Raw genomic sequence first — 25,232 nt, 5'->3', positions numbered from 1 at the left:
GGGAAGGGATGCCATATACATAAAATTCATATTCTATGGTAAATGAGGCACTAATTTAGAGTCATCAGGAAGATTTTCTTCCATCATAATCCATCTGAACTTGTAAAAAGTAATATTTTCATAGATAATCTTGAACCCTAGACAGAAAATGTTAATATACTTTACACTGTAATTTATATTGTAAATGAGGGGATTCTTTTCTTGTAATGTACCTAATGAGCATCTTGAATGATCAAAAAATATTTATTGAGCATGTGTTGGGTGTCCCTCTCCAATATTCTTAGTTTTTTAAGGCTCTAACCAGTTCCAAAATATTGTTGAATTTTTTCTATAGTGAAATAAAGCAATTCAAAAAATTTTCTTAATTTATAGTCTCTTTTTATTGAGGAAACCTGACTTTAAATGTCACTATTCTTCTATAAAACATTTTCTCGGTTAATACTTAAGAAATGTATGATTTCTTTAAGTACTAAGTTTGACAGTTGATAATCTCTGACATTTTACTTTGACCTTTTTTGTCGTATTTTTATTGTGAAGGTACATCCTCATCCTTTCAAATGTACATTTTAGCTTGTGATTATCTTTTAAAAATTTTTAGAGCAATTTCTGTGAAACCAGGGAAAAAAATCAAAAATCCAGTTTTTTTGTTTTTTTTTGTTTTTAATATGAATTCCATCATGGAACAGTTCAGATAGCTCAAAATAGCAACGAAGTGGGAAGGAAATGGCTAATGAATTACTAGTACATTGATAGTTTGAGAAGTTTTGTTCTGGTGATTTTCATCTTGAAAATAAGCCGGTTGGGCTACTGGAGACTGAGTTGGATAATGATGAGCTGAAAGTTCTAGTGGAAGCAAATTCATCTCAACCTACATGTGAATTAGCAGTGAAGTTTGATGTTACTATTACAACAATATTAGAAAAAAAATTAAACCATTTGAAACAAATCAGCAAAATAAAGAAGCTGATAGATGGGTTCTGTGTGAATTAAATGAGCATCAGAAGAGAAATCTTGAAGCCTGACTTTCTTTGCTGAAACAACATAAAGGTAAACTGTTTCTACATCGTATTATGTGGTGAAAAATGGATTCTATTTTTTTGTTGTTGTTTGTTTGTTTAGCAGGCCTGGGCCAGGTTCGAACCTGCCACCCTTGGTGCCCGGGGCTGGCGCTCTAACCATTGAGCTACAGGTGCCCAGCCAGAAAAATGGATTCTTTTTGACAATCCCAAGTGTTCAGCATGATAGTTAGATAAAGATGAAGTGCCAAAACACAGTCCAAAACCAAATATTCATGAAAAAAAAAAGCTAATGGCATCTGGTGTTTCAATGCTGGTATTGTCCACTACAGCTTCATGAAACCTGATCAGCAGATTACAGTGGATGTCCACTACAACCAATTGGATGAAATGATGAGAATGCTTTCATTCAAGTAGCCAACCAAGTTTGGTTAATAGAGACAGGCCCATCTTGCAAGATGACACTGACCATATGTACATAAACAACGCTGCTCTAACTATGAAAACTGGACCTGGCTCTGCATCCATTGTATTCACCACACCTTGCCCCAACTATCTATCACTTTTTCCAGGCTTTGGACCATTTCTTGCAAGGAAAAATATTTAATTCTCAACAAGCTGTAGAAAACATCTTTCATGATTTCATTGCCACTTGCTCTCCAGGCTTTTTTGCTGCTGGCATAAAAGAGCTACCATTAAGATGGCAAAAAGCTGTGCTGTTTCTTGTTTGAGATATAATAAACTAAATTTTGATGCAAAATTCAACATTTCATATTTAATGAATAAGTTGAATGACATATTTCAGAAAAGAATACAAGCATCGCATCTCATCCTTTAACAGTGTTTTTCAGAGGTTTTATTAAAGAGTTAAGTCAATGGATTATTTTTTAGTTTTATTTCTCTGCAACTACAGGATTTAAATCGTATGAAACAGATATCCTCTGTCACCAATCAAGAGCTAAAAATGATGCAGGATGACCTCAATTTTAAGTCTACTGAAATGCAAAAATCACAAAGTACAGCTAGAAATTTGACTTCAGGTAAGAAAATAACCTAGATTTTAGTATTCTTTATTTTTACTATAACAGATTGGAACTTTTAAAAATATACTAATGTTATTATCTTTGACTTTGTTTTGAAGGCCTCACTGGCTGAGGTTATAATTTATGATTGCTTATTGCCCCAGTGATTGGTAGTTGTCTTGTGTGACTCTCCCCATTATCTTAACAGCATTATTTTAGTATAAATCATTCATTTAACATTTATTGAATATTTTCTTCATGCCTGTGCTATATCCTGGGTATTATCAAAGATGAAGCCAGATACTAGTTAAAGAGGTAAGGACCAATTTTAAAATAATATTGTAGGATGGGCAGAGGGAGGGTGATTGGTGGGATTACACCTGCGGTACATCTTACAAGGGTACATGTGAAACTTAGTAAATGTAGAATATAATTGTCTTGACACAATAACTAAGAAAATGCCAGGAAGGCTATGTTAACCAGTGTGATGAAAATGTGTCAAACTGTTTATAAAACCAGTGTATGGTGCCCCCTGATCGCATTAATGTACAAAGCTATGATTTAATATTAATTAAAAAATAAATCAATAAATAAAATAAAATAATATTGTATAAGCTAAGTCCAGCCCTGAACTGAACCTAACTTCAATTTGTACAGAGGTGAGTAGGCGTTTTAAAGGGAGACTGAGGAAGTAGTGGGGGTGAGGAAAGCCAGTAAGGGAAATAAAGAACTACAAAGTGTTGGTCAGGGTAAATACTGATTAGGCCACCTGTATCTTTTAGCTATCAATTATGGAAGTCAGATTTTTTTTCTCTGTCTCACTATGTCACCCTCAGTAGAGTGCCATGGCATCACAGCTCATAGCAACCTCAAACTCACGTGCTTAACCAATTCTCTTGCCTCGGCTTCCCAAGTAACTGGGACTACAGGTACCTGCCACAATGCCCAGCTATTTTTTTGTTATAGTTGTCATTGTTGTTTAGCAGAACTGAGCCAGGTTCAAACCTGCCAGCCCCAGTGTATGTGGCCAGGTACCATAGCCACTGAGCTACCGGCAGCTAGCCGGAAGTCAGAATTCTGTCCTCCTGTGGAAGCTGGGAGATTGAAGCCCTAACCTTCCTGATGATCACATTTTATAAGAATGACTTTCAGGTCCTTGAGAAAGACACTTCTGACTTATGGGAGATACATACACATCTCAAAGGAACAAAGGAAGGAATCACAATCATAAGCTCTTTTGAGTAAATTCTCTATTGTCTGATATTGGTTAGAACAAATTGTAAATTCTTGGCAGTCTTGAGCTTTCTTAGGAAGGCACTTTAAGGAGGAGTAGGATCATCCTAGAGATGTGGCCTCAAGCTTTTAGAAATTATTTAGTGTTTGTTTAAATCTTTTAATATGGGTAGAAGGGAGTGGATGAAATAATTTGTGTCTGTAATTTTTATAGGTGAGATTGAGGCCTTGTTGAGAAGAGGTTATCTAGCTAGAGTTTGGTCAAGGAGAGAATCTTTGTCAGTTTACAGAGGCTATAAATATAATTTTATCCTGTTCCTTGAGTAACGTTCAGCCTGGTGGAATGACAATTATAATACAATGAAATAATGCTATGATAGAAATAAATGTAAAAGCAATGGAAGAGTACATAGGGCATAACCAATCCAGTCTTGGACAGTTAAGGTCATAGAGGAAGTGTTGTTTCATTTTAATTAGGTTCAGCCATGCACGCTAGCACGTGCTAGATCAACATTGTCCAAGAGAAATACAAAGCCAACCACATACAAGGTCTAACAATTAAGTTTGCAAACTCACCCTAGCAAAGGTGCTATATACCTCATTGCTAAATATCACTACTGTCACCTTCAGAGTACTTCCCTTGGGAAACTATGCCCTGTCGCCAATGCCTAGTCCACCCTTCAAAGCAATTTTGGAACTCTTTGTCTGGAATGGCCATCAAAGCTATCATCGTATTACCCTTGATGTCTTGAATATCATCAAAATGTCTTCCTTTCAATATTTCCTTTATCTGTTGTTAGAAAAAAAGTCATTGGGAGTCAGATCAGGTGGGTAGGAAGGTTGTTCCAATACACTCCTTTGTTTACTGGATAAAAACTCCCTCACAGACTGTGCTGTGTGAGCTGGTGTATTGCCGTGGTACAAGAGCCATGAGTTGTTGGAGAAAAGTTCAGGTTGTTTTTATCTAACTTTTTCACACAGCCTTTTCAGCACTTCCAAATAGTAAACTTGGTTAACTGTTTGTGTAGTTAGTACATCATTTTGACTCTTGATTTGGAATGATGGAACTTTTTGGTCATAGAGAATTGGATGACCTCTGTTGTGCACTTTGACACCTTGTTTCAGGGTCGTATTGGGCCCAAAATATCATCTTGCCTCTCCAAAAGGTCTTTGCAAATTTTGACTCTCCTTTGTTCATTTGTGAGCTCCTTCAGGACCTTTATTTTATTTTTTATTTAATTATTTATTTATTCTGAGACAGAGTCTCATTCTGTCAACCTTGAGTAGAGTGCTGTGGCCTTATAGTTTATAGCAACCTCAAACTCTTGGACTCAAGCAATTCTCTTGCCTCAGTCTCCCTAGTAGCTGAGACTACAGGCACCTTCCACAACACTAGGCTAGTTTTTCTATTTTTATTTTATTTTATTTTTATTAAATCATAGCTGTGTGCATTTATGAGGTACAATGTGCTGATTTGATAACACAATGTGGAATGCTTAAATCAAACTAATTAACATAGCCATCATCTCACTTATTTGTTGTGGTTAGACATTTATACTATATTCTTAGTAGTTTTGAAATGTACCATTGCATTGTGCACAGTAGGTGAGGTCCCATCAAATACAGTTCCTCCTCACTCTATCCCTGCTCTCTTCCCCTTCCCCTTCTCTCCCCTCCTTCTTTAGGGACTATAGTTGTGTTTTGTCATTCATGTAAATGCATAGGTGATGATATTTTGGTTTCATAATAGTATTGAGTACATTGGATACTTTTTTCCCCATTCTTGAGATATCCTACTAAAAAGAATATGTTTCTGTTCCATCCAGGTAAGCATAAAAGTTGTGCTTACCAACCTTTTTATGGCTGCATAGTATTCCATGGTATACATATACCACAATTTGTTAATCTATTCCTGGTTAATGGGCATTTGGGCTGCTTCCATGACTTGGCAATTATGAATTGGGCTGCAGTAAACATTCTGGTGCAAATGTCTTTGTTGTAAAATGATTTTTGATCATCTGGGTAGACACCTAGTAGAGGGGTTGCAGGATCGAATTGTAGGTTAACTTTTAGCTCCTTGAAAATTCTCCAAACTTCTTTCTTAAAAGGCCATATTAGTTTGCAATCCCACCAGCAGTGTAGAAGTGTTCCCTTCTCTCCACATCCACACCATCATCTGTAGTTTTGGGATTTTGTAATGTGGGCTAATCTTTCTGGAGTTAGGCATTATCTCCAAAGTGGTTTTGATTTTCATTGTTCTGATGATTAAAGATGTTGAGCATTTTTTCATGTGCTTATTGGTCATTCGCCTGTCATCTTCAGAGAAGTTTCTGTTCAAGTCTCTTGCCCACAGGAAATGGGGTTTTTTGTTCTTATTGATTAGTTTGCGTTCTCTATGGATTCTAGTTATCAGACCTTTGTCGGAAACATAACATGCAAAAATCTCCTATTATGAAGGCTGTCTGTTTGCTTTACTTATAGTGCTTTTGTCTATACAGAAGCTTTTTAGCTTGATCAGATCACAGTAGTATATTTTTTGTGCTGCTTCAATTGACAAGGGGGTCTTCCTCATAAAATATTTTCCTAGGCCAAGTGTTTTCCCTGCACTCTCTTCTAGGATTTTTATAGTTTCATGCCTTAAGTTTAAATATTTTATCCAGTGAGAATCGATTTTTGTTACTGGTGAAAGGTAAGGGTACAGTTTTAGTCTTCTACAAGTCACTAGCCAGTTCTCTCAGCACCATTTGTTAAATAGAGAATCTTTCCCTCCATGAATGTTTTTGATAGGCTTATCAAAGATCAAATGACGATAAATGGCTGGGTTCATCTTGCTTCTCTGTCATGCTCAATATATCTACCTCTGTTTTTGTGTCAGTACCATGCTGTTTTGATCAAACTGTCACTCTTCATGGATAACATGATTTTATACCTGGAAAACCCCAGGGATTCAACTACAAAACTTGGAAGTGATCAAGGAATACAGCAGTGTCTCAGGATACAAAATCAGTACTGAGAAATTAGTAGTTTTCATATATACCAACAATAGTCAAGCTGAAAATACAGTCAAGTACTCTATTCCTTTTACAGTAGTGCCAAAGAAGATGAAATATCTGAGAATATACCTAACAAAGGATGTGAAAGATTCTATAATGAGAATTATGAATCTCTGAGAAAAGAAATAGCTGAAGATGTTAACAAATGGAGAAACATACCATGCTCATGACTGGGAAAAATCAACATTGTTAAATGTCTATGCTATCCAAAGCAATCTACAGATTTAATGCAATCCCTATTAAAGGACCATTGTCATACTTTTAAGATCTTGAAAATATAGTACTTCATTTTATATGGAATCAGAAAAAAACTTGAATAGCCATACATTGCTTAGAAATTTAAAAAAAAAAAAAAAAAAAGGAGGTATCATGTTACCAGCTTTCAGGCTATACTGTAAGTCTATAGTTTTTCTATTTTTAGTAGCAGTAGGGTCTCACTATTGCTCAGGCTAATCTCAAATTCTTGATGTCAAGCAATCCAACCACCTTGGCCTCCCAAAATGCTAGGACTACAGTGAGCTACTGCACGTGGCCTTTCAGGACCATTTTGAACATATCTTTTTCATACCAAGCTGTTCAGTTAAGATTTTCCCAACTGCTTTTCTATTGGTGTTTACTTGGTCTGCTATGCTTCTCACAGCCAACCAATGAGTCTGATGTACAATTAGACCAATTTTTGCAATATTTTCATCAGTTCTGCTCATTACTGTCTGCCTCGACCTCTCTTCATCAATGATGCTTTCTCTCCCTCAGAAAAACATTTAATCCATTGTACATTGCCATTTTCTTCATGGTGTTATCCCCATACACTTAACTAACATATCCCTGATTGTACTTTCATTCTTACCAAGTTTAATAAGAAATGTAATGTTTGTTGCCTATTTCAGGTTCTATCCAACATTCTTATGACAGCACACAAAAACATGCAATAACAATAAAGAACACTACTCAGCAAGATACTGCCACATGTCAACAGGAAAACACATCTGTGAGACACTGATATACCAAGGTTGTGTACCCTTTCCGAGTTGTTTGTTCAGTGCTGCCAGTGTCAGCACGGGGTGACAAGTTCGCAAACTTCATTGTCAGACCTCATGTGTAATTAAAACTTTCTAGTAGCCATGTAAAAAAGTACAGAGATAGGTGAATTTTAATAATGTGTTTTATTTAAACAAGTGTATCTAAGATATTATTTTAACATATCATCTATATGAGTATAAAAATTATCAAAGAAATAATTTATACCTACAACATTTCAATTTGGTCTGGATACATTACAAGTACTCAAAAGCTGTATGTGGCTAGTGAGGTTGCCATTGGGATGTTACCAGTAGAAGTTAGAATCAGCTATGCAAAATTGAACTGAAAGAGCCTAAGATAAAGTTATGCAAATATTTGGATTTTTTAATTTATAAACTGATGGTTTTTAACTATGGGTGATCTTTTTGCAAATGTATGATTTTGAATTAACTATGCTTTTATTTGCCTTCTTGGATATATCTGGCAGTTAGTGAGATAACAAGAAATGAAGACCTAGTTAATATTTGCTAAGTTAGAAATATTGAAAGATCCTTGAAATGGAATAATGGATCTGTAATACTGTATCTGGATTCCCCAAATCTAAAAAGATCTGGGCAGCAAAAACTAAACTGACCTAAATTGTCATGAAGCTATTTATAGTGTTTAATTATCCCACTGAGTTTGACTGTTTATGTTTTTTTTGCTGTAGAAATATTCATGTACTTTCATCTCTGATCCCTGCCTGGAAGTTATATAGTAATTAATATGTATGTTTTATTACTTTTCTAAAATCCAAAGAATTCTGTGTTCTGCCCAACAGTTTTAATTAAGGGATTATTGACCTCTAAACAAATACTGAATGCTTTTAATACGTCATTGAATTAAGAGTGGTGATATAGGTGTTCAATTGATGTTACTCTATATAATCAAGCATCATTTATGCCCAGATTTGTTTATAGTTTTTTTGCCATAGTCCTTGTATGCCATAGTCTTGTATGTCTGAATTGCATGCCAATCAGTTATCTCCTCTACCAATAGAGAAGGTACATTCTAACCTTAATTTCCATACCTGCTACTGGTTTGACTATGAGTATGTAATTTATTCTAGTTTAAAAAAAACACATAACATTTACCATTTTAACTAATTTAAGCGAACGGTACTGTTAAATGTACGTATACTGTTGTGGAACAGATCTCTAGAACTTTTTCATCTTGCAAAACTTAAACTCTATATCTACTGATCACTTCTCCACATTCCTTTCCCTTGACACCTGGCAACCATAGTTCTCCTTCTATTTCTATAGGGATGAGTACTTTAGATACCTCGTATAAGTGGAGTCACACAGTATTTGTCTTTTTGGTGACTGGTTTACTTCATTTAGAATAATGTCCTCAAATTTCATCCATGTTGTAGCAAAGAAGTATTTCCTTCTTTAAGGTTGAATAATATTCCATTGCATTTATATATCATATTTCTCTATCCATTCATACCCATTTAGGTTGCTTCTACCTATTGGCTATTGCAAATAATGCTGCAGTGGGCATGAGTGTGCAAATATTTCTTTAAGATCCTGTTTTTAATTCTTTTAGATATGTATAACTAGTAGTATTTTTAAGTATTTTCTTTTTTCTATAAAGACTCTTATGGTCTGTTATTCTATCTAGAAAAACTCTGTTTTGTGTTTTAAGTCATACTGCTGAAATTTTTCATTTTATCTAAGGTAAATATTAACAAGTCCTTTCCTCCTTTAAGCAATCTTTGTATAAAAGCCATCAAGAAATATATGTTTTAAAAGGCAAATATCAATACCAGGAAATAATTCAGCAATCAGGACTCTGTATACACTTATGCTTTGTTCATATATTTAAAAAAAGTAGTCATTATGTTTTCTCCAGGAATGTGCAGTTTGAAAGAAATAAGAACTTGCTTCAATGAAGATCAAAAATCTGGTTTATTACTATGATTAGGATTTTGCTGGAAAATTCATATTAAAGGTTGGATTATCTGACCCCTCCAATTAATTTCATTTACTGAGTTATAAACCAAGCATAAAACTTTTTCTTTCTTTCCCTGATAATATCCCTCATCTCAAGCAATTTTTTGTATCTATGTATCATCATAAGAGGTTTATAATATTCTTGTTCGTCTTTCAGAGATAATGGATTTTGTATTCCCCTTTGTGAATTGCCTTCCTTTCTACCCTTTCAGTTATAATTGGGACTCAACCTTGTTTTCTTATTGTCATCCATGTTTTTTAATGGGGTACTGTTGCCCTCTAGGGGCCAGAATTGCTTCTTGTGGGGAGGTGATGAAAATCTTAATGATTTGGAGTCTTCCAGTGAATCACTGTACATAAACAGATACATACTACATCTGTGATATAAAAATTTCCAGGGAGGGAGGCAATTGGAGGAAAAAATTTACAAAAGGCTTCTTAGGGTATTAATAATGGAAGAAAAAGGTTGAGAAAGACTGATGTACGTCACGGGTAAATAGGCAAGGAATTTGTCAGCAATAGTTTTTGTTTATATTTTTGGAAAGGAAACTCCAGGGAGTAAACAAATGTGCTGATGACAGAATATTTCAGAAACATTTCCCCAGGTCAAAGTGGTTCCTTCTGAGATTTTTGCTACTATGTACACACTGCTTGGTAAACTTTGCAACCTCACAGCATATCAGAAGGAACTAGACTGCATCCTCTTCCTGTCTCTTCCCTTGGAGTAGCTTTTAGCTTTTCATTGGGGACCTTTTGTTAAAGGAAGATAAACTTTACCCTATACCAACAAACCATTTTCCTTTTTTCTCTAGAAAAACCTATTTGTAAATTTCTTAAATGTATTTTCCTAGTAATATTCAAAGCAAACTGGCAGTTAGAATTATATAGCTGTTTATTCCAAACAGTCAAAATATATACAAGCTAAGAACATTTCCTATTTAGAGCATTGGAACAGTATAAGCCTTAGTGACTTACTCAGCACTTTGATTCTCATCATATTTCTAAACCTAGTAGAGGTGAGATTCCAACCAAGAGAACATTTTGCAACAATATTTAAGTCTTGTTTATGTATTATTTATATGTTTTCATTTATGTGTACATATATTTATATATTTGTATTTATGTGTATATATACATTTTTAATAACATGAATATGGTTGAGTTTTAAAACTCTTAAAGGGATAAAAGGAAAAATTCAAGGAATACAGGTTTAATTTTTCCAATTTATATTTTGGTTGAATAACAACCTCTTAATGACTTTTAAACCATTGTTCAACTGCCTGGTTTTACCTTTTAAACACAAGGGCTGTCCAGAAAGCATTCAGCCATGTGATATAAAAAATAGTATTAACAATGGCTACTTTCTGGACAACATTCATATAGCTCTTTGAGTGAAAATAATGTCTATTGATTTGTTATATCATCAGCACCTGGTGGATAGGCGATTCTCAATACTTTCGAACGAAAGAATGAGACACACATGTAACGTCAATACTCATCATTCACAGAGCCAATATTTATGACTTTACTTTCTCACTGAAGTTATTAATTAATTAATTAATGTATTTATTTATTTTTTGAGACAAGAGTTTCACTTTGTCACCTTCGGTAGAATGCTGTGGCATAGGATGGTGCCTGTGGCTCTATGGAGTAGGCCACCAGCCCCATATGCCGGAGGCGGTGGGTTCAAACCCAGCCCCGTCCAAAAAAACTACAAAGAATGCTGTCGCATCATAGCTCACAGTAACCTCAAACTCTTTCTCAAGTGATTCTCTTGTTTCAGCCTCCCAAGTAGCTGGGACTATAGGTGCCTGCCACAATGCCCGGCTATTTTTAGAGATGGGGTCTTGCTCTGGTTCACACTGGTCTCAAACTCCTGAGCTCAAGCAGTCCACCTGCCTCAGCCTCCCAGAGTACTAGTATTATAGGCGTGAGCCACCACACCCAGCCAGTGAAGTTATTTGTAAACCCCAAATCAATTGTTGTATTGCATTTCCTTGTGTGAAAGGAATAAAATTTTTATTAATTATGACTTTACATCCTTCCAGTGCCTTGGGAGGCTGAGGTGGGAGGATCACTTGAGGTCAAGAGTTTAAGACCAGCTCAAGCAACATAGTTGGAGCACTTTCATGTTTATTTTTGGACATGTATAGCGTGGTGAAAATTTTGAACAGCCTGACATGTGTGCATGTTCCCAGCAGAAGTTGTAGTACTCTGCCTTACTTCTGCTCTCCTACAACAAACTCATTTCCCTTTTGTGGTATTTTTAGCGCCATATTTTTAGCATTTTTTTTTCCTTTGGTGATCATACTGTATAAAACAGCCACAAGCAAAGTGCTAATGTGCTATCTAGTGTTCCCAAGACTCAGAAGGCTGTGATGTGCCCTATGGAAAAAATTTTTTAGATAAACTTCATTATAGTGAGGCATAGGTTACAGTTTAATGTGAATTCAATGTTAATGAATCAATGACCTATAGTAAAGAAAATGTCTTTAAACAGATGTACACGCAAAAAAAGTTATATATTGGTTAATTGACAAAAATGTGACCAGAGATCCACAGGAACTTAACCCTGTATTTCTCATAGAAACGGTAGTTCAGTATTTGCTAAATCATTATCATTGGTGACTTTATAGAACATAGCTACCACAAATAGTGAGAATTAATTATATGTGCACTTTTAAAATTGTGCTCAAATACATAATGATTTATAGCTTGCTTATTTTTTCCTTTGTAACTGTGTCATGTTCCTATTAAAAAATATGGATCTTTGACTGGGCTCCATGGCTCACACCTGTAATCCTAAAATTATAGGAGGCTAAGGCAGGAGGATCACTTGATCACTTTAGTAGAGGTGCTAGCCCCACCTCTACTAAAAATAGAAAAAAAAATCCAGGTGTTGTAATGGGTACCTGCATTCCCAGCTACTTAGAAGGTTAAGACAGGAGGAATGCTTGAACCTAGAAGTTTGAGCTTGCTGTAAGCTAAGCTGACACCACTCTACTTTAGCCTAGGCAACAGAAACTCTGTCTCTGTCTCAAAAAAAAAAAAAGAATGTTTATCGTAATATAAGTTATATTATTTTTAAAAACCTAATGTATGTTCTTATATGTGTGTAGCAACATAGAGACAGGTATGGCTAATATGTAAAAGGTTAAACTGATTACCTAAAATTGGTTCCTGGGGGATGAGTATTTTTTTTCTTAATTTTTCTTTGTATTATGTCACTGGTTAGAGTGAGCATATGTTTGTTTTGCAGATACTCCTGTAAAACATTGACTTTTAATTGTTGTATTGCATTTCCTTGTGTGAAAGGAATAAAATTTTTATTAATTATGACTTTACATCCTTCCAGTGCCTTGGGAGGCTGAGGTGGGAGGATCACTTGAGGTCAAGAGTTTAAGACAAGCTCAAGCAACATAGGGGAACCCCAGTCTCTAGGAAAAAAATTATCCAGGTGTGGTTGTCCATACCTGTAGTCTCAGCTACTCAGGAGACTGAGGCAGGAGAATCACCTGGGCCCAGGAATTTAAGGCTTCAGTGAGTTAGGGTGATGCCACACACTCTAGCCTGGGCATCAGAGCTATACGTGTTTCAAAAAGAAAATTATGGGTTAAATTCTTATGCTTCAGACAGTCAGCGTCTACAGTTGGATCTACAGAAAATGGACCTTCTGGAAAGTAAAATGACTGAGGAACAGCATTCTTTAAAAAGCAAAATTAAGCAAATGACAACTGATCTGGAGACATACAGTGATTTGTCAGCTTTAAAATCATCAGGTGAAGAAAAGAAAAAGGTAAATGCTAACAAAGTCTTACAAAATTACAATTCAGTTTGGTTTTTTCTTGATCAAATTTAACATGTATACATGTTATGAGATTTTTTATTTTCAATTGATTATTCGATAGTTAAGCTGAGAAAAAAATAATAAAAATGTTTACATTCATAGTTGGAATTTAGAGTGACTTAAAGTTTTAAACAAAAGACAAAATTAAAATGCAAGATATAAGCTATTACTTAATATAGAGCATTTCAACAAATATGAACTTTGTTAATTGCAGATTTGATAATCATTCTTCCTACTTAAAACTTGTCAGTAGCTTTCTCTTGGCATTTACATTAATATAAAGTCATTTTGGTGGGGTAGGGACAAATATGGTAGCATTAATAAATTGTTAATACAATTAATATTAACATAGCTTATACACATAGTTCAATGGATTTTTTTTTCTTTTTTTGATGGGGCTTTTCCCCCTCATCTCACTTGTATGGGTGTGTTTGTAGCATATGTTGGTTAAGAGCCTTTGGCTTTGTGGTTGTTTTTTGTTGTTGTTGTTGCAGTTTGGCTGGGGCCGGGTTCAAACCCGCCACCCTCGGTATATGGGGCCAACACTCTACCCACTGAGCCACAGGAGCCACCCAAAGTTTTTTTTTTGAGACAAGAGTCTCACTATGTCGCCCTCAGCAGAGTGTTGTGGCATCACAGCTCACGACAACCTCAAACTCTTGGGCTTAAGCGATTCTCTTGCTTCAGCCTCCCAGGTAGCTGGGACTATAGGCACCTGTGACAACACCCGGCTATTTTTGTTGTTGTTGCAATTGTTAGCTGGCCGGGGCCGGATTTGAACCCACCACCCTCCGTGTATGTGGCTGGTGCCATAATCACTGTGCTAAGGGCGCCAAGCCAGTCAATGGATATTTTTATAAACAGATTTTAGAGTAGTTACAGCCTTGGTAGAATTTTATCCTGTATTTTATCAGAATACAGTCATTAAAATTATTTAAGTCCAATATGATTTATACTGCTTATTAGATATTTACTATAGCTTCTTGTTTACTTCTATTTGGGTCTATCTAGAAATTACAGCAGGAAAGAATGGTGTTATCAATTCGCAGAAATGCTTTTAAGAAAATAATGGAGAAGCTAAATATGGAATATGAGACACTAAAAACACAACTACAAGAAAATGAGACACATTCTCAGGTAAAAAATTTTTTAAATGGCTTTGGAATTAATTTATACTTTCAGGTTATCTGTCCCATTCTCTTAAACTATAATTTTTACCCCCAAACAATCCTTATGTATTTAAAAAAAACTGTGTCATATACCTTCCAAATGTTCTGGCTTTGAGGACAGCCAGATTATGTACAATTTCCACTCAGAAGAAATTAACATCTAATTGTTTACCTCCTACAAACCCATATGGAAGCTCACTTCTATGTAAGGCACAATCTTAGGCACAACCATTATGATAACTTTTTAAATTTTCAAAAGTAAAGCATTTATAATGCAAAAACTTTGAAAACTCATGAAAACCACAAACAAAGTAAACCCTAATGACTAATATCCTACCACCCAGCAGAGAGGTTCTTGTTGGCGTTTTTTGTGTGGGTCCTATTACACTCTCTTTTTCCCTATATATGTGTATGTACATGCACATTTATGTATATTCATAAGTATATATTTCTATATATTTATATAAATAGTATCATGTTGTACATATTATTTGGGGGCTTGTTTTTCTTCTTTTCTTTTTTGCAGTTTTTGGCCCGGGGCTGGTTTGAACCCACCACCTCCAGTATATGGGGCCAGCACCCTACTCCTTGAGCCACACGCGCCACCACTGGGGGCTTGTTTTTCATTATTAAAGATAAAAGTTATTTCACTTGTCAGTACATATATTTTTTTAAATACCATTTTATTTTAATTTTTTTATTGTTGGGGATTTATTGAGGGTACAAGAAACCAGGTTACACTGATTGCATGTGTTAGGTAAAGTTCCTCTTATAATTGTGTCTTGTCCCCTAAAGGTGTGTCACACACCAAGACCCTCTCCATCTCCCTCCTTTTTTGTCTCTGTTCTTCCTTCTTCCACCCCCTCCGTCCTTCCCTTTCTCTGCTCTTCCTTTCCCCCAACCCCCTCCCTCCATCTCTCTCTCTACTCTCCCCTTCCTCCAACCCTACCATGTCCTTAATTGTCATTAATTGTCCTCATATCAAAATTGAGTACATAAGATTCATGCTTCTCCATTCTTGTGATGCTTTACTAAGAATAATGTCTTCCACTTCCATCCAGGTTAATACGAAGGAAGTAAAGTCTCCATTTTTTTAATGGCTGAATAGTATTCTATGGTGTACATACACCACAGCTTGTTAATCCATTCCTGGGTTGGTGGGCATTTAGGCTGTTTCCACATTTTGGCGATTGTAAATTGAGCTGCAATGAACAGTCTAGTGCAAGTGTTCTTATGATAAAAGGATTTTTTTCCTTCTGGGCAGATGCCCAGTAATGGGATTGCAGGACCAAATGGGAGGTCTAGCTTGAGTTCGTTGAGGGTTCTCCATACTTCCTTACAAAAAGATTGTATTGGTTTACAGTCCCACCAGCAGTGTAAAAGTGTTCCTTTCTCGCCACATCCATGCCAGCATCTGCAGTTTTGAGATTTTGTGATGTGGCCCATTCTCTCTGTGGTTAGATGGTATCTCAGGGTGGTTTTGATTTGCATTTCTCTAATAGATAGGGATGATGAACATTTTTTCATATGTTTGTTAGCCATTCGTCTGTCTTCTTTAGAGAAGGTTCTATTCGTGTCTCTTGCCCATTGATATATGGGATTGTTGGCTTTTTTCATATGGATTAATTTGAGTTCTCTATAGATTCTAGTTATCAAGCTTTTGTCTGATTCAAAATATGCAAATATCCTTTCCCACTGTGTAGGTTGTCTATTTGCTTTGGTTGTTGTCTCCTTAGCTGTACAGAAGCTTTTCAGTTTAATGAAGTCCCATTTGTTTATTTTTGTTGTTGTTGCAATTGCCATGGAAGTCTTCTAGGTTAATAATATTCTGCTACATGGATATAGCATAATTTATTGAACCAATTACCTTTCATTGGACATTTAGGTAATTTCTGATTTTAAAACTTTTCAAATAATGCTATAAAGAGCAGTGATTATTTACACTGGTTGCAGAGACACATGCCTGCAACTCCCTTTACATATCTCTCATCCTGCAGATAATTGCCCGAATAGTGTTTGAGGTCTTCTAGATTGTGACCTATGAGAAAGCCAAGAAAAAATGCATATATCTGTCTTATTCACTTTATCCTTAGCACTGTCTTATTAGTTGGCACATAGTAGATGTTCAATAACTATTTGTTGAATGATTGAAATGAAGCATGTGTCATTTGAAATCAGTAATTTGGGTTTGAAAGAGATTAGTCATTCTCATATCTATGTTAGCAATTTTCACATATGATATATTATGCTAAATGCATTAAAAGTTTCCTTCTTTTCTTTATGTAGTGTTATGGTGATGATAGAGAATAATTTCACTTGATTTCCTACTACCCAGCCATAAACACAACCATTGTTAAGATTTTAGTGTATTTATCTATAAATAAATAGATTTTATTTATTCGGTCTTTAAAATTTGTCTTAAATAAATTCAGCCTTTTTCTTTTTAAATGGCATTTCTATGACATCAGCTATTTCATTGTATGGATGTACTATTTAAAAGATATACATACATAGGCCTGGGTGCAGTGGCTCACGCCTGTAATCATAGCACTCTGAGAGGCTGAGATGGGTGGATTGCCTGAGCTCACAGGTTTGAGAACAGCCTGAGCCAGAGTGAGACCTTGTCTCTAAAAAAAATAGCCAGGCGGGCGGCGCCTGTAGCTCAAAGGAGTAGGGCACCGGCCCCATGTGCTGGAGGTGGCAGGTTCAAACCCAACCCTGGTCAAAAACTGCAAAAAAAAAATAGCCAGGCATTGTAGTGGGTGCCTGTAGTCCCAGCTACTCAGGAGGCTGAGGTAAGGAATCATTTAAGCCCAAGAGTTTGAGGTTGCTATGAGCTGTGATTCTATGGCACTCTACCAACGGCAACAATTGAGACTCTGTCTCAAAAAAAAAATGAAAATAAAATAAAAGATATACATACATATGTACGTGCACACACACACACATATCCCTTATATTCTTCTTGTAAGGGGTGAAATCTCATGAGAGCTTGCCATACTACTGAAAGGTTAGAAATTACTAATTTACCAGTTATCCTGTCTCTACTTTTTAGTATATTATACAAACATAAATATAGTCTTATAAGTGGTAAAATTATCTAAGGTGTTTAGAGTGGAGGTGAGTGCTGGAGAAGAAATAAAGTTTGTTAGATCATTCATTATCTTAAATGGTTCTTAGAAAAATACATTGATATTTCTTATGGAATGTTGGCCCTTCTCCTCAACTGAATAGATGATTTACAGTGAAAAACACTTGACAGACAACTGTTTCTTAGAGTCAATCAATGGCTACCTAGTTATAATATGAAGGTACTAATCATACTCTTTTTTTAATTTTTATTTTTGAAAAGTTAATTTATTTCAGGTTAATACGAGGGCACAAACAACCAGGTCAAAATATTTGATTTTGTTAGGTAAAGTCCCTCTTGTGGTTATGTCCCACACACAAAAGGTCTGCCAAACTAATCATTTTCTTAACTCTGTATATTGATAACTGGAAATCATAGCGTAAGCCACAATTTTAAAGCTTTGTATTATTTGTTGTCTTTTGTGAATAGCAATTGATTAAATTAAATCCTTGTCTTCCTATCTTTTGCAACTGTTTTCTGGAAAACTGGCTTTTGGCATTTATAAATAATTTTACATGAAGCTTATTTAAATAAGTTATATAGGCCATACGCTGTGGCTCATGCCTATAATCCCAGCACTTTGAGAGATAGGAGAATCACTTGAGGCCAGGAGTTTGAGAACAGTGTGGGCAATATAGCAAGACCTCATCTCTATTAGCCATGCTTGGTGGTACATGCTTATAGTCCTAGTTGCTCAGGAGGTTGAGGCAGGAGTATCACTTGAGCCTAGGAGTTCAAGGATGTGATGAGCTATGATCACACCACTGCATGTTAGCCTAGATGATAGAATGAGATCCTAATTGTAATAATAATAATAATAGTAGTAGTAAGAAGAAGGGTGGGGAGGAGGGGGAGGGATGAAGTTACAGGGAAAAACAATTTTGAAAAATGAGTTTTGTGCTTCATGATATTCTTGGGCAGGCAAATCAATGACAGAGAAGTACAATATAAGAGGAATTTGACCATCTAACATAGTGTTGCTTTTTGTATCAATCTTTGTGTAGCACTTAAGAGGTCTACTACATTGTAAGAAGGCCACCTCTTTGTATGAAACAAAGATAAAAAAATTTTGGTACTTGACTTTGCAAAAGGTTACTAGAGATTTACTGCCAAAAAGTGCTGACTGCTTCCTTAAATCCATCTTAACTTCAAGGTCCTATCTGGGGAAGATAGATCTGATTTAGTAGCATTAGCTCACAGCACATACGGTTTACATAATTTATTAGTTATGATTCATTCTAATATCTAGATTTATCTCTTTGGAGGAAACAATGGGATGGATGACACATCAAGACTGAACTTATACCCTGAAAATAATTTTAACCTTAGAGTATAAAGAAACAAATGCTGCCTTAATTATTGTACTTTAAAAAATGATCAGTGCTTCTTTGAAATGTCCCGGCAAAACATTATCTTAGTATTTCATTTTTCAAACGGTCCTTTGCTTAGGAAAAAAGTATGTGCATCTTAAAAAAGAAAGACCATAACCCAGAGTTACAAGGTTAATTAAATCAGAAAAACAATTTAATTCTATAACAGTAAAATTGTCTTCTGAGGAAGCAACCATCAATATAATATCCACATTAGCTTCCTGTTGATGCAGAAATTATTGTAACAGGGCCAGCTTTTTACCAGCGCTCTTATAATCTTCACACTGCAGCTCTGCTCTTATCATAGCTTGTGGAATTAGACAGGAAATTTAGCCCTGGAAATAAGGAAGTTTCTCCTATATAGCTAAACCTTTGACAGTGTTTGAATATATATTACATTGGTGGCATTAGACATCCAGATTTCAAGGGGAGATTACCATCATGTCCCATTCTTTTTTAACTTTTAGGAAAACGAAAATCATAAATTGTCTTTCAGTTGGCATGATCATTGGTATAATAAACATTTTAAATACTTTCTAATTAAAATAAACATATAGAGTAAAACCTATTGTAGAATTCAACATTGTATTAATGTATTTACTATTGTTTAATCTTTCCTAAAATTCTTTTTCGTCTATGGTGGCTTTATCTCAGTAAAATGCTAGGAGTTGATAAGATTTATATTGAATAGGTTTTTTGAAAATAACCAAGAGTAAATTTTAAATGTCTTAGCACAAAAATAAGTGAAGTGATGTCAGTGTTAATAGGTTTGATTTAAGCATTCCGTGTTGTATGTCAAGTCATCATACATTGTACCCTGTAAAGCATACAGTTACGATTTTAATTAAAAATGAATTTTAAAAAGATTTAATCTGAATGGGTTTTTTTAATCCTCTCAGACGGGCATATGATTGTTTTGAATATGGGTACTAGTTAACATTTTTCTTTTATGTTTTTAGCTTACAAATTTGGAGAGAAAGTGGCAACACCATGAGCAAAATAATTTTGTGATGAAAGAATGTATCCTTTAAAAAGCTGCAAATGAACTTAACTAAGTTATTTTTTTCTAGGAATTTCTTTAAAGACTCAGATGAAATTTAGTTCAACGTACACTTATCAATGACCTAATATGTATAAAACATTGAGCTAAACTCTATGATGTAAATGAATAAGACATAGTTTACTCTCTATAATAGTTATGTATTTGTGTGTGTGTGTGTGCCCCAAAGTCATTAATAGAAAGCAGCCTCTAGGAATTGCCAGAGTTGGAGTACAGAGCTGTACTTGGCATAGTAATTAAGGGCACAGGTTTTGGAGTCAACATAGTGGTTCAGTGCACGGGTTTTGGAGTTAGGTCTACCACTTTCAAGTTATAGACTTTGGACAATTTATTTAAACTGTTTAAAGCATAGTTTTATCATCTCTAAATACAGTTAATATTTCCTTCTCATAAAGTTGTTGATAGAATTATATATAACCATATATGTAAAGCCATATATATTCAAGGGCTGTCTGGAAAGTATCCAGCAATTGTTAATACTACTTTTAACTTTACATGCCTAGATACTTTGTGGAAAGCCCTCATATATTTATATAATAAATGATATGTCATTGTTTATTGTTTCTACTGCTGTAACTTGGATGTTTTAGTAGCAAAGGGAGGTAAACTAGAGTCATGAAAAGTTTACCTTCAAGCTCATCCATGTTTCAGCCAATTCAGCTTCATCTCATTTCTACCAGGAGGTTACCTGTGTTCCATCTTACTTCTTAACTTTTTGTGTGATTATAGGAGACAGCAAGTAGCTGCTGGGATATGTATTGTGGAATTATAATAAACATTTTCCTAAATGTTGTTTTCTATTTCCTCCCTTGACCCGTTCAAGGCCATCTCAGCTCCGACCAGTACATCTTGGCTCCATGGTAGCATAGTTCTCTTCTGGGGTGTGCTGCCTTTCAGCTCAGAGGAATCATAGATCCCAGCTTACTTAGAACAGTGTAATATTCAGAAGAACCATGTTCTCTAGAGTACCACATAAGACGTTTTTGAGACTAAGGCGAGAAGTTCACTTGAAGTCAAGAGTTCAAAACCGGCCTGAGCAAGTGTGAGACATCTGTCTTTACCAAAAATAGAAAAATTTAGCCCAGAATTGTGATGGTGACCTATAGACCCACCTTCTGGGGAGGTTGAGGCAGGAAGATTGATCACAGGAATTTGAGGTTGCAATGAGCTGTGATGATGCCACTGCACTCTATCCAGGGCGACAGAGTAAGACTATCTCAAAGAAAAAAAAAAATGTTTTAGGAGCTATGTTCTCAGTGGTAGTGCCCTTAATTTAAAAGCAAAAGACTCACATTCACAGCATGCTTAAAGACCAGCACTCTAGTTTTATACAATATGAAGTAGGTGATTTTGAAACAGAATGAAGTCTAGAAACTTGCCTGAAATTCTATGTGGTACTCTAGAGAACATGGTTCTTCTGAATAATACATTGCTCTAAGATCAGAATTAGATTGAGATACATACTATATTAATTTTTTAGAAGTGTTTATACTGTAGGTGAATTTTTTTAAAATAAATTTTGCTTGGCATTTTGTTTGCAATTAATGTTTAATCTGTTAAAATAACACAGCATTTTAAAGTATTCTAATTGTGTTTTTCTGTCTTCTTATTTTCAGTAAGAAAAATACTAGTATGATTTAGTTCCTTTCTGAGCCACACTTAGATTAGTAGTTTTTATTGATTTTGTTCTCCCTTAACCCATATAATTAGTCATAGCAAGCAAGAGTCAAGAGAGTGATTACCGGCCAATTATGAAGAATGTGACCAAGCAGATTTCAGAATACAATAAAACCATCGTGGATGCTCTACACAGTACTAGCAGAAACTGAGTCTGAATCCACTAAAAGTCTCTAATAAAAAAAAAGTTTCTAAAAAAAAAAAAAAAGTTGTTTCTTGGGTAGGGCGCCAGTGGCTCAGTCCTATATGCCAGAGGTGGCAGGTTCAAACCAGCCCCTGCCAAAAACCACACACACACACACACAAAAAAAAAATAGTTTCTTATTGCTAAACTTAGTTCAAGCAGGCTAAAAAATAAAAAGAAATAACTTACCCTTGAAGAGTTTTACCTGGACTTTCCGAATGCTGTAACTTTTGTGGCCTCTTTGAAGAGTAATATTTTAAATATAATAGTTCAATAAATAGTTTGCGTATAAAATATGTCATCTCCTTTTTTATATTTGTTATTTGTGACAGCAATAAAAGTATCCCAAAGAACCAAGAGATAAAGAAACCAAAAATAACCATTGAAATTTGTTTAGCTGATATAATACATCTATGGCTGCAAATGAGATAATCTTTCCATGTATTAATATTAACCTAGGAGGGAAGCATGAGGTATGATTCTGATTTAGCACTTACATCCAATGGGTCAATTTTTGCTTCTAGAACAAACTAATAAAGATAGAAGGGAGATTTTTAGCTTTGAGCCTTACTTGTCAAGTACGATATATTTGATGTACATTAGGGTACATAAAGTAACAAATGTATAATACATATTCTTTCTGTATCAGTTACCCCTAAAGATTTGGAATTTATAATTCTTTGCATTCTTACAATATTTTTTCACATATATGTATGCATAAGACAAGGTTTAAAAGAATAGCTTAACTTAAGGTGGGCGGTTTTGGCCTATGACTACTGCTGCTCATTTCCACCTTGGGGTATGCATTCGCTCTCTTGTACTATTAGGAGGACTTACGTAGATTGTAAGTATTAGCCAGAACATTTGGAAAGAAAATTTATAAGAGGTGGAATTGGGGAGAGAAGCATAAGTCTGGAACAAATAGTAACTATAGATGTATACTTTCTTGTGGCACAGGAATGAATCACCTTAACCAGAATAAAATATTCTTTAAAACTATCTTCCTTTTGCTCTGATACCATGTTCCCCAAGTAACTCTACTTTTCAGTATTTTGGGAACATAAACATATTGGATTCTTAGAAAACACAGACACTAACACAACTACTGAGATATCACTTACATACCTTAAAATTTACTCATGCATATGGCCTTTTTAAAGTAAATATCGATCACTGTATATTCACCAACTTCAGTCCATGGAAGTTTAGGCAGAAAAGTGAGCATCGTTGAGCTTGGTTAACTCTGGATTATTAATATGGCTAAAGACCATGAACAATGATGCATACTTAAGGTAGCATTCATAAAATGTGTTTCTCAAATCCTGAGTTTCTCAGGTTATTAACAGGCATTATACCAGCAAAGCCTTCATGGTCAAAGAAGTTTGGGAAACATTGTTTGAAGCAAAGGTAAATTTTTCTCAGAGCCCTTAATGTGCTAATATGTAATAAGCTCAAGAAGAAGGTGTACTGTAAAGCATTTCTCAAAGGTACGTGGTACTTGTCCACAGAACCCTTACTCATAGACATAGGTCATGTAAAACATACCATCCAAGAAATACACTTTGAACACCAAATAGACTTTGTACACTAAAATAATTTTATCTCCTCACATCCTCTGGGTAGCTCTTTGGCCTTTTTCACGTGACTCTTGAGTGTGTCTTTTTTTAGCCACCACAGATTTCTTTACCCACAGTTGTATGGGAATTTTCCATTGGAAACTGGTAGCAGAAAATGTTTAACAAACTTAAATTTTACAAGAAAAATCTTTATTCTTTGGGGAGTTAAAAAGACTAAAAGTAATAGATTTTGATGACAGTTTGCCTAGACCAGCGGTTCTCAACCTATGGGTCGCAACCGCTTTGTAACAATGAAAATACATCCTGCATATCAGATATTTATATTACAATTCATAACAGTAGCAAAATTACAGTTATGAAGTAGCAACGAAAATAATTTTATGGTTGGGGTTCACCACAACGTGAGGAACTGTATTTAAAGGGTCGCGGCTTTAGGAAGGTTGAGAACCACTGCCCTAGACCTTCATTCATTCATTAGGTATTCCTATAATTTGGTGATTAGGCACCTTTATGTACGTGTCTGACTACTGAAAAATATTTTTCTTTTATACAGTAAAAATGATAGGGATGAGTAAGCATATAACCTAGGTGAGAGATTTCTATAGTCTTAATCATATTGATTCTACTTTGTGGACACTTCCAAAAAGAAAGGGAATCTGGGAACATGTTTATAGGTAAGTCATTTTTGTTTTCCTCATTTGAAAGTGAATTCAAATGCCTTCACTTTTCTTTTAGTTCCTTCTATTTCTACCTCAGTGTTCTTGACCTTTCAATGTACCCTTCTAAACTAATTATCAACTTAGTAATTTTTACTGTTAATAATAAGGATTTTTTTCTTAGTGGTAAGATTGTAGGTGATTTTAATCTTTCTTGGGCTTTTTGGTATTTTCAAAATTGTTGAATAGGAAATACTTAGAAATGCAATAAAAATTTAATTAAAGACCTGTGGACAGTCACTGCTTTAACTTGTGGAAAGGATATATGGTAGTAAAACAACTCTTCTGTCTTTAGCTCTAACTAAAACTGAACCAGTCTTTACCCAGAAAGAAAGTAGGAAGAAAATTATCTTATTCATTAAGTGTATGTGTTTGCATTACGACAATGGGAAGTTTGGCAGGAAAAAAAATTCTCTACAAAAAGCAAGGTTTCCAACTTCCGTGTTAAATTACTCATCTCATCTTGTATATGATATCTGGGGAACATAATTGAGCAGGATTTCTTTAAACTGAAGTATGTTTTATCTAAGGGAAATTCTCACTAGTGTCTCTTCCTTCCTCTCAGAGCCTTTCAACAAATCCAACAAGAATATTCACATTGCTGGGATAGAACTGGAGGTTAATATTTGCATGAACTGGCACTTCCTCAGTCAGTCACATTACTCAGTGAGTTCCATTCGTGTTAAAATAACACCTTGGAAGTCATGTGGAAAGAAGCTGCAAACTGAACAAACATGAGTCGTTTTACCAGTGAAGATCAACATGGGAAAGTGAGCAAGCCTTTGTTATCCTTATCCTTTATCAATAAATAAACATGAGTTCTTGATACTCTTTTTCACTAACTGTGGAGTCCCTTATTTGGACCATACTCCAGTTTCAGGTTAAGGTTCAAACCCGAGTGCAGGATTAGTGGATTAGAGCATGGGGTAATGACATTCATACTAAAGATGAAAGGTCAATTAGTAGTAGTGCCAGGGGTTTTTGCTGTCACCTTGCCCAATTTCTCTGTACTTTCTTCCTTTTACTATACAATTTCAGTGTAAATAACCTTAGGAGATTATAATTCTTAGACTTACAGTAAGAAAAATTCAAGATGAACCATTAGAGAATTGTCATAATTTATTTTCAAATTGATATTGTTTCTTTCATTTTTATATGCTT

General features: G+C 35.1%; 1 protein-coding gene across 2 annotated transcripts in view; it reads left to right on the top strand.

The window, feature by feature from the left end:
• Positions 1–24,867, top strand: part of IFT74 (intraflagellar transport 74) — a 164,128-nt gene extending 139,261 nt beyond the window's left edge. For both annotated transcript variants that reach the window (XM_053571127.1, XM_053571119.1), the window contains exons 16-20: positions 1,930–2,056; positions 12,974–13,137; positions 14,200–14,325; positions 19,817–19,877; positions 21,628–24,867. In XM_053571127.1, coding sequence (XP_053427102.1) covers positions 1,930–2,056; positions 12,974–13,137; positions 14,200–14,325; positions 19,817–19,877; positions 21,628–21,746 — 597 coding nt within the window. In that variant the 3' untranslated portion in view covers positions 21,747–24,867. The remainder of the gene's footprint in view (positions 1–1,929; positions 2,057–12,973; positions 13,138–14,199; positions 14,326–19,816; positions 19,878–21,627) is intronic.
• The last annotated feature ends 365 nt before the right edge of the window (positions 24,868–25,232 follow it).

Source organism: Nycticebus coucang, chromosome 2, assembly GCF_027406575.1.
Source record: "Nycticebus coucang isolate mNycCou1 chromosome 2, mNycCou1.pri, whole genome shotgun sequence".
In the NCBI taxonomy this organism is placed as follows: domain Eukaryota; kingdom Metazoa; phylum Chordata; class Mammalia; order Primates; family Lorisidae; genus Nycticebus; species Nycticebus coucang.
Note: the sequence above shows the minus strand (reverse complement) of the source record. Positions and strands in the feature narration are given on the sequence as shown.